The 11,768-nt window shown below is 41.1% G+C and overlaps 1 protein-coding gene across 7 annotated transcripts in view; it reads left to right on the forward strand.

Moving 5' to 3' along the window:
• CDC42SE2 (CDC42 small effector 2) overlaps positions 1–10,925 on the forward strand; it is a 117,829-nt gene extending 106,904 nt beyond the window's left edge. For 6 of the 7 annotated variants that reach the window (XM_018050715.1, XM_018050714.1, XM_018050718.1 and 3 more), the window contains 2 exons: positions 7,857–7,972; positions 8,497–10,925. In XM_018050715.1, coding sequence (XP_017906204.1) covers positions 7,857–7,955 — 99 coding nt within the window. In that variant the 3' untranslated portion in view covers positions 7,956–7,972; positions 8,497–10,925. Of the gene's footprint in view, positions 1–7,856; positions 7,973–8,414 lie in introns of all 7 variants that reach the window. The other variant, XM_018050716.1, reaches the window with a different exon arrangement.

Raw genomic sequence — 11,768 nt, forward strand, 5'->3', positions numbered from 1 at the left:
AAGGAAGTTACTGTCACGTGGATTCTCATGCCACCATTCCCCCATCCCTTCTACCCCCCACCCCCCCAGCAACTTTGAGGTCAGCTTTTTAGTAATATTTAAGCTCCTTTTTGTTCTCTTAAGTTCAGTTGGTTGCCTTTGCAAATGTGTTTGTCCCATTTACCTTAGAAAATACTGGCCTTTATCTGATGTTACAATGCTTGCAACTTATTTATTACTGTAACATGACTTCTCGTGCACTTAGCAGAGGATTAAAATTTGTACATATTTGCTCTCTGTTTCAGAGGTTTCGGTGGACTTCAGAAGAGACTTTAGATACACTCAGTTGAACTCTTACTCCCTAATTTGCATCTAAGAGAAACAGAGAGTAGTAGTACAGAAGCCAGTCTCTACTGGGGTTTTGATCGGGGCTGTGCCTCATCCTTGCCCTGAAGCAAATGACCGTGTATCCAGAGCTGCTTTCCCCCCAGATCTCAAGTACACACGTGTCTGAATGTTCCTCAAGTGTTTAGCACCAGAGTCAGTAAGCCTTTCCTAACACAGATACGCTGCATTGTGTGCTCACTGCCTGGACACTGTTCACAAAAAACTGAACAGGAGAACAGACTTGTAAAATAGGTAGATGGGTATCCTGGATACAGCAAACAAGTTGGTCACTGCAGTTACTGAGTAAGCTAAGGGATGACATTTGTAGCTTCCTGGAAAGGAAACAGCTTGTTTGTTTTAAGTCTGTAGGAAAAGTACACTGAACGGCGTTTGTGGAAATGTAAGAGGCGTCAGGTTGCTGTTAAAATACAATTTAGTAGCTTTGTTTCCTGGATCAGTGTGGAATGATGAGCCGTTGTTAATATTAAGGTCATTGTGACAAAGATAAATAGAATGAATGGTTTCAAATGTTTTATAACTGATGAATTTTATTTCTCATCAGCACGTCTTCTTCCCTACTTGTGTTCATAAAAATCTAACTGTGTAGGCAAAAAAGAGCTTCCCTTGTAGCCCAGTTGGTAAGGAATCCACCTGCAGCACAGGAGACCCGGGTTCGATCCCTGAGTCAGGAATATTCCCCTGGAGAAGGAAATGGTAACCCAGTCCAGTATCCTTGCCCGGGACATCTAATGGACAGAGGAGCCCGGTGGGCTCCAGTCCACGGGGTCGCAGGAGTCAGAAGAGCCCAAGAAGAGGAAATCTGTCCTGTCCCTGCTTCCACGTTTTCCCCTTCTACCTGCCATGAAATGATGGAACTGGGTGCCGTGATCTGACTTTTTTTAATATTGAGTCTTAAGCCAGCTTTTTCACTCCTCTCCTTCATGCTCACCAAGAGGCTCTTTAGTTCCTCTTCACTTTCTGCCCTTAGAGTGATGTCATCCACTTACCTGAGGTTGTTGATATTTTTCTTGGGAATCTTGATTCCAGCTTGTAACTTATCCAGCCCGACGTTTCACAGGAGTGATGAGGGTTACCTATTGGAAATCCAAAGTCTTTTGTTTGAAATTAAAGAATTGACTTTTGGAAGAACCAAGTTTGTGCCACAAAACCTGGTGTTCACAAAACCTGGTGTTGCCAAAAAGGAGCAGAAAGTGAACTGGCGGTGGGCCTTAGCCTCCTCGGGCGGAGCAGGTTTGCTTAAGCAGCCCTGTAGATTTTAGTTTCTTTTTTAGGGTACTCTTACCTAAACTAGTTGTTTAGTCATGTGACTATAGATGTTGCAGTAACTCATGTGGTATCACTGGAGTTAATTCCACATAAGTGAATTTTTCTGTAAATGAGTGCACTTACCCATTTAAGATCCAATCACATGTTCTCGCCTTAAACATACTGGACCCGAATAAGCTGTGCACTTTATGTCCTGTTATTATCTTCAGTTAGAATGTGTTTAAACCTGCCTCACTCTGAATCTGTTAGGCCATCACCTCCTGTTCCTCCTGCTCCTAGCAATCTAGCGTGATTCTCATTCTCTGTTTCCAAAAAGCTTCTGACTGATAACAGACTAAGATAGGATATACTAAGAGCACTTTCGAGTTTGCAGATAACCTTGTGCCTTTGTTTTGGTGAAGTAAGAAAATACCCCACTGGGACTTCCCCGGTGGCCCAGCGGTTGAGACCCCACTCTGCCACTGCCAGGGGCCATGGGTTTCATCCCTGCCTGGGGAATTACGATTCCATGTGCCACACAGCACGGCCGGAATAAAAAAGAAGATAGCCCAGCATTTTTACATCTCACTAGAATGGTTAGGAGAGATTATCATCTTTAATCACTTTACAACTAGGAAACCTGATATTCACAGAAGATAAATAGTTCATCCAGAGTTACAGTATTAATGAATAAATCAGGATTACAGTTGAAGTCTTTGGATTCTACTTTTGGAGTGTAGTTGGTTTACAATATTCTGTTAGTTTCGGGTGTAGAACGAGGTGATTCAGTTATATGTATATTCTGTTTTACAGTCTTTTCTCGTATAGATCATCATGGAATATTGAGCAGACGCCCCTGTGCTGTTCAGTCGGTTCTTGCTGGTGACCTGTCTTAAATACACTAGTGTGTGCGATTTATCCTTTCCTCCTGTGTTTCCCCTTTGGGAACCATTAGTTTGTTTTTGGTATCTGTCAATCTTTCTGTTTTATCAATAAGTTCATTTTTTTAATTAGATTCCACATGAGTGATAATATTTGTCTCTGATTGACTTCACTAAGTATGATAATCTCTTGTCCGTTCTTTGTACTGTGAATGGCATTATTTCATTATTAAAATTACTTTATTGGAATATAATTGATTTACCTTGTAGTAGTTTCAGGTATACAGCAGAATGAGTAAGTTATACACATATCCACTTTTTTAGATTCTTTTCCCATATAGGCCATTATTTTTAAGTTATCTATTTTTTACATAGTCCCAGCATCCCAGTTTATCCTTCTCGCCCCCTTCCCCCTTGGTAACCATAACATAGTTTTTTCTACACCTGTGACTGTTTTGTATATAAGTTCATTTGTACCATTTTTTAAAAAGATTCTGCATATAAGAGATAGCATATGCTTGTCTTTCTTATTTTGCTCAGCATGACAATCTCTAGGTCCATCCATGTTTCTGCAAATGGCAGTTTTATTCTCTTAAACGGCTGAGTAATAAAAATCCGTTGCACATATACACCATGTACTCAGTACCCACCCCTGTCAGTGGACACTCAGGTCGCTTCCGTGTCTGGGCTGTTGTAAACGCTGCTGCTGCGGACACAGGGGCACATGTGTCCTTTTCTGCTCATCTCCCCGGGATAGATGCCCAGCCGGGGGTGGGGTTGCCGGGCCACACAGTAGCTCTGCTAGTCTCCAAGGAGCCTCCGTACTGGCCTCTGTAGTGGCTGTGCCAGCTTACATTCCCATAAACAGCAGGAGGGTTCCCTCCCCCCACTCCCTTCCCAGCAGTTATTGTTTGAAGACTTTCTCCAATGATGGCCATTCTGACCCTTGTGAAGTGGTAGCCTCGTTGTAGTTTTGATTTGCATTTCTCTGATAGTTAGCAGTGTTGAGCACCTTTAAATGTGCTTTTTGGCCATCTGTGTGTCGTCTTTGGAAAAAGGTCTGTTTATATCTTCTGCCCACTTTTTGTTTGGTTGTTTTTTTTTTTTACATACAACTGCATGAGCTGTTTGTATATTTTGGAAATTAATCCCTTGTTGGTTGCCACATTTGCAAATATTTGCTCCCATTCTGTGGTTGTCTTTTCATTTTGTTTATGGTTTCCTTTGCTGTGTAGAAGTTTTTGAGTTTAATTAGTTAGGTACCATTCATTCATTTTCTTTAGAAGGTGGATTCAAAAAGATCTTGCTGCAATTTAGGTCAATGTTCTATCTTTTCTTCTAAGACTTTTATAGTGTTTGGCCTTACTGCATTTAAGTCTTGACCCATTTCCAGTTCATCTTTGTGAGCGGCGTTAGGGAGTGTTCTGATTTCATTCTTTTACGTGTAGCTGTCCAGTTTTCCCAGCACCACTTACTGAGGAGACTGTCTTTTCTCCAGGCTGCACTCCTGCCTCCTGTGGTGGATCAGGTGGCCACACACGGGTGGATTTATTTCTGGCTTTTTATCCTGTCCCACTGATCTGTGTTTCTGGGCCGTGCCATACTGCTTCGATTACTCTTGCTTTATAGTATAGTCTGAAGGCAGGGAACCTGTTTCTTCCAGCTTTGATTTTCTTTCTCAGGATTGCTTTGGCTATTTTGGGTCTTTCCTGTATCCATATAAATTTAATAACTTTGTTACTAGTTCTGTGAAAAATGACACTGCTAATTTAATAGGAATTGGATTGAATATGTAGATTGCCTTGGGCAGTATTCTCATTTTGACAGTGCTGATTCTTCCAAGAACATGGTACATATCCTTCTATCTGTGTCATCTCTGATTTCTTTCATCAGCATGGTACAGTTCTTCGAGCAGAGGCCTTTTTTCTCCTTAGGTGGACTTACTCCTGTGTTTTTCATTGTTTTTGATGTGGTGGTAAATGGGACTCCTTATTTTCTCCTTTTGGTCTTCGTTGTTGGTGTATGGGAATGAAAGAGATGCTGTGTGCTCCCTTTGTACCCTGCAGCTTTACTGGACTCATTGATGAGCTCTAGTAGTTTTCTGGTGGCATCTTTAGGATTTTCTGTGTATCATGTCATCTGCAAACAGTGATAGTCTTACTTGTTTTCCAGTTTGGATTCCTTTTATTTCTTTTTCTTCTCTGTCATGGTTAGGACTTCTGAAACTATGTTGAATAAATGTGACAATGGATTGTGACATAGATTTACAGATGTTTAAAAAGTCTTTTAACCCTGGGATAAATGTCACTTGATCATAGTATATGATCCTTTTAATATAGTTGGAGTATTTTTGCATCTGTGTTCATCAGTGATATTGGCCTGTAATTTTCTTTCCTTTTTTTGTGTGTGGTATCTTTGTCTGGTTTTGTTATTAGGGTGAAGTTTGCCTCATAAAATGACCTTGGGAGTATTTTTCCTCTCCATTCTTTTGGAAGGAGTTTCAAAAGGATAGGTGTTGACTCTTTTCTCAACATGTGATGTAATTTGTCTGTGAAGCCATTAGGTCCTGGACTTCTGTTTGTTAAACATTTTCTAATCATTGTTTCATTTTCATACTCATGATTGGGTCTAAGGTTTCCTTGCTGCTGCTGCTGCTAAGTTGCTTCAGTCGTGTCTGACTCTGTGAGACCCCATAGATGGCAGCCCACCAGGCTCCGCTGTCCTTGGGATTCTCCAGGCAAGAACACTGGAGTGGGTTGCCATTTCCTTCTCCAATGCAGGAAAGTGAAAAGTGAAAGTGAAGTCTCTCAGTCGTGACCCCATGGACTGCAGCCCACCAGACTCCTCCGTCCATGGGATTTTCCAGGCAAGAGTACTGGAGTGGGGTGCCATTGCCTCCTTAGACAACCACTTTGCCTGGCTGGATTTCTTTTTCTTGGGGATGGTTTTGATCATGGCCGCCTCCTGTATGGTGCTACGAACCTCCATCCACAGTTCCTTAGCCACTCTGTCTGTCAGATCTATTTCTCACTTCCACTGTATAATCTAAGGGATTTGATTTAGGTCATACCTGAATGGCCTAGTGGTTTTCCCTACTTTCTTCAATTTAAGCATGAATTTTGTGATCAGGAGTTCATGATCTGAGCCACAGTCAGCTCCTGGTCTTGTTTTTGCTGAATGTATAGAGATTTTTCCATCTCTGTCTTTCATTACTTTGAATATATAATGCTACTCCCTCTATATTGAAGAATCAGTGGATACATTTACGGGGGTTTCCTCATATAGCATGTGTTGCCCTTCCTTTTTGTGTTGATATTTTATCTTTTGTCAGTTTGATCAGTGTGTCTCAGTGTGTTTCTCCTTGCGTTCATCTCCTGTGAGCCACTCTGCACTTCCTAGACGTGAGTGTCTCCTTTCTCATTAGGGAAGTCTTCAGCTATAACGTCCTCGGGTATTTTCTCAGGCTGTCTCTGTCTTCTCCCTGTAGCACCCCTGTAATGTACGTGCTGCTGTGTTTTATGTCCCAGAGGTATCTGAGACTCTCCTTGTTTCCTTCCACTGCTTTCTCTTCGGTTTGTTCCTTAACAGTGATTCTTACCATTCTGTTTCCAGCTATTTATTTTTCATGCCTCATTTATCCTGCCGTTGATTGCTTCTAGTGTATTTTTCATTCCAGGTATTGTATTCTTTGTATCTTTGTCTTTACATCTTGTAGCTCTTTGTCAAACATCTCTTGTAAGTTCTCAATCTGTGCCTTATTCTTTTTCCAAGATCTTGGACCATTTTCACCATCATTACTCTAAATTCTTTTTTTTTTTTTGGTAGTTGTCTCTTCATTTAGCGGTTTCCTGTTTTTATCTTGTTCCTTCATCCCAAACATTTCTCTGCCATCTCGTTTTGTCTGTGTTGATGGACTCCTTTATGCTGGCTGCAGGATCATAGTTCCACTTCCCCGAGTGGTCCTGAGGCTTGTGGAAGCCTCCTGGCGGCAAGACCGGTGCTTTCCGCCTGGTGGGTGGAGCAGGGGCTTGTCCCTCTGGTGGGCAGGGCTGTGTCAAGGGTTTGTCCTGGAGGGTATATGGCACACCTGGGGCCACACAGCACGGTCACAGGTAGAGGGAGTGTGCAGGCCTAGGGTTCTGCCTTTATCAGGGTTGAGGGTAAAATGCCTAGGCTTTCACAGGTTCACTCTTCACTGCTTCCCCTTGGCACTGTTGTGAGGGTTACATGATGTCATATTTTGAAGGGATTCTGTAAACCTGAGAGCAGCCTATTCTGAGGGGATTAACTCATTATTGACTAGAGATGTTTCAGTCTTCTCTTACATAACCAATTGCTGGCCACAGGTTTCTGCAGGAATGCCCCAGTGTATTAAGGAGACATCATAGGCTCAGCAGAGGATGAGTCGAATAAAGTTCAGGGGCTCTAATCATGTGATAAAAGCTGGAGAGGATGATTCCCCTGGGCTCAGAGGAGAAAAGGGTATACCACTCAGCTCCTCAGTATGCAGACTCGGCTCTTGGGGTGTGGCCTCTGGCTAAGCTTCTTTTGAATATTCCACGTCTTTGAATCCTCATTTGAATTCTTACACTTTTTCATTGTATTAATTTTACTGACTATATTAGGGCTTCCCAGGTGGCACTAGTAGTAAAGAACCCACATACCAATGCAGGAGATTCCTGAGAGATGCAGGTTCGATTCTTGGGTCGGGAAGATTCCCCTGGAGGAGGGCATGGCACCGCATGCCAGTATTCTTGCCTGAAGAATCCCAGGGATGGAGGAGCCTGGCAGGCTGCAGTCCATAGCATTGCAGAGGGGAGGACATGACTGAAGTCATTTACAGAATAAGAATACTTCTATTATGTGAATTTTACCACGTGGATTTTTAAAATTTATCTTAGGTTCACTTTCCTACTTTATTTTTGTATCTGATTCTAATCCAAGAAATTGAGGTGATTGAATATGTGAGGTGGTTGTAAATTAAGGTGGTTGAGGAACAAAGTTGAATTCATCAGTTCATCTTTATCCTTTTGACTGGTTTTGAAATGTAGCCAAGTACCTTGTGAACTACAAAACTTTTTTGTAATAGGGAAGTGGAGTTGGGGGCTGTTTCGGCAAAAAAAAAAAAAAAAAAAAAAGTTCAACCACCAGCACTCCCCATATAATGAAAACAATTTCTAAGTCTATAAAAAGATTTTATATATATATATATATATATAAATTTTTTTTTTTTTTCTATAAAACGTACCCTTCTGGGAAAAGCAGCCCAGCCAAACTGTTAAAAGCACTGACTGGTTACACTGGCCCCAGTTCCTGACCCGTGCTTCTCCTTTCTTGTCTCAGGTTAGCTCCATTCAGAACCAGATGCAGTCCAAGGGAGGCTATGGGGGTGGCATGGCTGCCAACGTGCAGATGCAGCTGGTGGACACGAAGGCCGGATAGCCCCGGACTCCTCCTCAGTGAGTACCTCAGAGCCCCATGGCCCCTGACTACAAGGAGAAGCTTGGTTCAGACTCCAGCTCAAAAAATAAAAGTCTTATTAAAAAAAATTTGTGAACTTACTGGAAAAGGCAAAAACAGTTTGTTCATAGTCAGTTACAGCATTTGGGTATTAGTTTCATATTGTTGTTTCCCTTATGAGAAACTTTAAATGCTTTCAGATGTCTTGCTCTGAGGGAGCCTCTGACTGAGATTCTAGTGACAAGATCTCTCTTATGTGTTCTTTAAAGATGAATGAAGTTACTGAGTGAAATCCCATGTGTGGTGAAGTAATTTTATATTTAACACCATTATGGTAAATCATTCATAATAAATTTTTCAAATTTAAAAGACAACTTCTAAATGGAAGTGTGAAACCCCTAAAGTATAAAAATAATTTGGCTTTTTCTTTTGGTTTTATAGGTCATTGTGAATTTCTGTGTTTTGTTCCAACTGTTAATTTTTTTTTTTGTCACGGTTGCTTTTCTTTCAATTACAAAAAAAGAAGTGTGACGGCGTCTTGTTCACCCTGTTGTGATTGCTCCAGTGACACGCTCCTGTTCTGCTCTGAAGAAACTTGTCAGAAGAATCCTGCATTTCCTTCAGCTGGCATGCATGCCTTTGGACTCATGGACAGAGTTCTTTGGATTGTGGCTTAATTCTTGATTTTTATGAATATGGGTCTGATTTTAGCATGATCTTCTTTTGTGAATGCTAGCACTGTTTTGCATTCTTCCCCCACATTTTTCTTTCCGCCCTCAACCCCTCTGCCTTATTGATTTTATTGGTAAGCAAAGACCTGCTTTTATTTGTTAATTTGTCGTCATTTATGTATATTTTGGAAGGTATGCGGCCCGTAAGCACAATGGTCATTTCTATTCACATGAAACTGCAGCAGAGTAGCGTCTGCATGCTCTATGAAACTGCTTGTGTGGGACCCCACAGGATGCCAGAGAGGGAGAGTGCCTGGCGGCCATGGGTGGATGATACTGCTGCTATTAGAGAAAGGTGAGCTGTGGCACCGAGTCACATCAGTTTCACAGAAAAAGGCAACTTGTAGCTTAGTTTAGAAGTATGACTTTTATTTAGTTAGAATTATAATAAAAGAAAAGCTTGCATTCATAAGGCATTCATTCTGTTGTAAATGTTCGATCTATTTATTTGTGAGCAAGGACCTGGGATTGTAAACAAGTGTGTTTGAGTGTGTGGTAATACCTTCTTCCAGTCTGACTCTGAGCATCATGTTCTTAGTAGCTGTCCATTTCTTTGTGTGCTTGGTCGCAGTTTTTACTTGTTTATGTTGAATACTGTGGTATCCAGCTGGCTTCCAGTAGCTGAGTTTCTTAGCCTCCACTTCTAAGCACGGACCCTGGAGTCACTGGCCTCTCCATGTTCACATTTTGGGACAGTGGAAATTGCCAGGAGCAGCGGTTGATCTGGCTGTGTGGTTGCCTGTGAGAACAACCTGCCTGGTGGCTTAAGGTTTTGCCAAGAATGCTTGGGCTTCAAAGTGTGTGTTCTTCACAAATTGTATTTCTATAAATGCTCCTCCTAAGGGTGTAGTGCTAACCATTAGAAATTTAAAACCCTATGTCCAGAAAACAGTAAGGAATTAGGTAACTGCATAGAGCGAGATCGATCTACATCTGTTCTCTTCACCTTAGTCATAAGTTCTTATTAAATAGGTAAGTGAATAAATACTGGGTTTATAGAGGTGAAACATGGCAGGGTTTCTTCCCCCAGTTCTTCCAAGTTACCCTACACAGCAGGCACTAGATTATTCAGTCCTTTATTTCTGCAGTTTTGATCTCCATAGGTGTCAGTCTCAGAGAATCTGTCAAGAAAAAACATTTATGCTTAGCAATCAGAATAGGCATTTTGCAATTTAATAACTTCTAAACTTGAATTCATTTAATGCCATCAGTTGTGTTGATACGACGTTCGGGATGTTGCCTGACTGCCAGTGTCCTTGTGTCCAGCAGTCAGGGTCCTGACGGGGACGCTGCAGTGTGCGCGCTCTTTGGGTTGTTTTAGTGTTGTCAGTGATAATGCTAGTCAGTCTGCTTCTGTTTTGACTTTAATACAGAGTTTATAATTGTGTAACTCCTAGAACAGTACAGGGAGCCCTGGTCCCTTTTCCCTACTTGATGATTTGACGTTAGTCTTTTTCTCAATCGCTCACTTTCCTGATTCTCCAAGGACCAAATTCTCCAGTGAGCACTGGAGTGTGTCTCCATGGTGAGCCGAAGGCTGCACTCTTCAGCCTCCAATTGTTCTGCAGCTGCCTCTGGCAGGCATAAGTAGCCACACTGTGCGCAGGAACACATGCCAAGGAAGGTGCCAATAATGACTCAAGAAAATTACCAAGAATTTTAAGATACTAACCTTGGACACAGTTTTTTAAGGGAGTCCACTTTCCCCTGTTGATAAGTAGGTTTTTAAACCTTGGGATGTCATTTGCTCCTGATAACAATGTGTCTCCTTTGAAAATTGAAGCTAACTAAATAGAATTGACTGTTAATATTTTGCTGAAACATGTGCTAACAACTGTTAACTAATGACAGCATTCTTAAAAGAGGTGCTTTCCTGTGATGTAGGCGTGAAGTGGTGCCAATGAGCATAGAGTGGAAATGTGAACTGTGCTGATTGGGTGCAGCATTATCAGTGGGCCTTTAAAGATACTTTGTGAGTATATATTAGCTCTCACTTTTGTTATTAAATTATAGCAGTTCTATTATAGAAAGCAAGTTTGCCTTGATTTTGTTTAAAATGACTTCTGCTCAGCACCCAGGAGATAAAATTGACATATTTTTATAATATAAGCATACTTTTTTTGTACATTGTGTTCATTCTTGAATAAAGTAAGTTCAGTGTTGGCTTGTAGATAATAAAAAAGTATTTGATTTTGATTCAATAAATGTTTTTCAATCCTGACTTGGTTATTTTCTTTTTAGGAGATAAATGCTGAAACGGTGCTGTAAGTGAATTTTGAGTTAAGACTACTAAACAAGGTAGCTACCTCAGTGTTTCATGCTGAAGCATTTTGTCCTCACAGTATAAATGTAGGATTTAATAGTAAAGGTAAGAATTCTATTTCCCAGTCACATTATCGTATTAGAGAGTTACAGAATATTTCCATTGTCATAGAAAGTATGGGCAGTTTTGAAAATGGCTGGAGGTACTTTTTGTTGTCGGAGTGCCCTAGTTGGGAAACTGTGATTTAAAACAGAGCACATCTATATACTCACCAGATCCTGTTAGAGAATCTTTAATGTGTGGTTGGTCAGGTATTGGGACCAGATCACTTAGGTGTGCCGTATCATGATATTCTAAAATAAAAGCATCAGAAAATGGTTTCTCAAATCTTTCCTCATCTCACGGCCAGGGACTCTAAAGGGAAACTGGGTTAAGTGAAAGGATCTGAAGAAAGTCCTGTTGGTATATTAATGAAGAACTCTATTTGGAGTGCATGTTTTCAAGGCATACGCATAACATGTGTGCAAAAAGTAGGACAATCTATAAACAGTATCAGAATGCAAAATTCTTACATGCCTTCTGCTTCAAAAGATGCTTTTAGCAGACTGGTGAAAAAGCAATTTAAATTTCACCTTTAACTTACTGTCTCCATCCAGACTGGTCCAGTAAGAGAACATAATCTGACTATTAATATTTAAGCACCTAAGCTTTGAGGATGTTTCTGAGACGAGGGTTTTGTTGTTGATACTTTTACCAGCTACAAGGAGCCTGTGGGTTGCTTTCGCCCCTACCCTTCTCTTC

This window comes from Capra hircus, chromosome 7 (assembly GCF_001704415.2).
Source record: "Capra hircus breed San Clemente chromosome 7, ASM170441v1, whole genome shotgun sequence".
Classification (NCBI taxonomy): Eukaryota; Metazoa; Chordata; class Mammalia; order Artiodactyla; family Bovidae; genus Capra; species Capra hircus.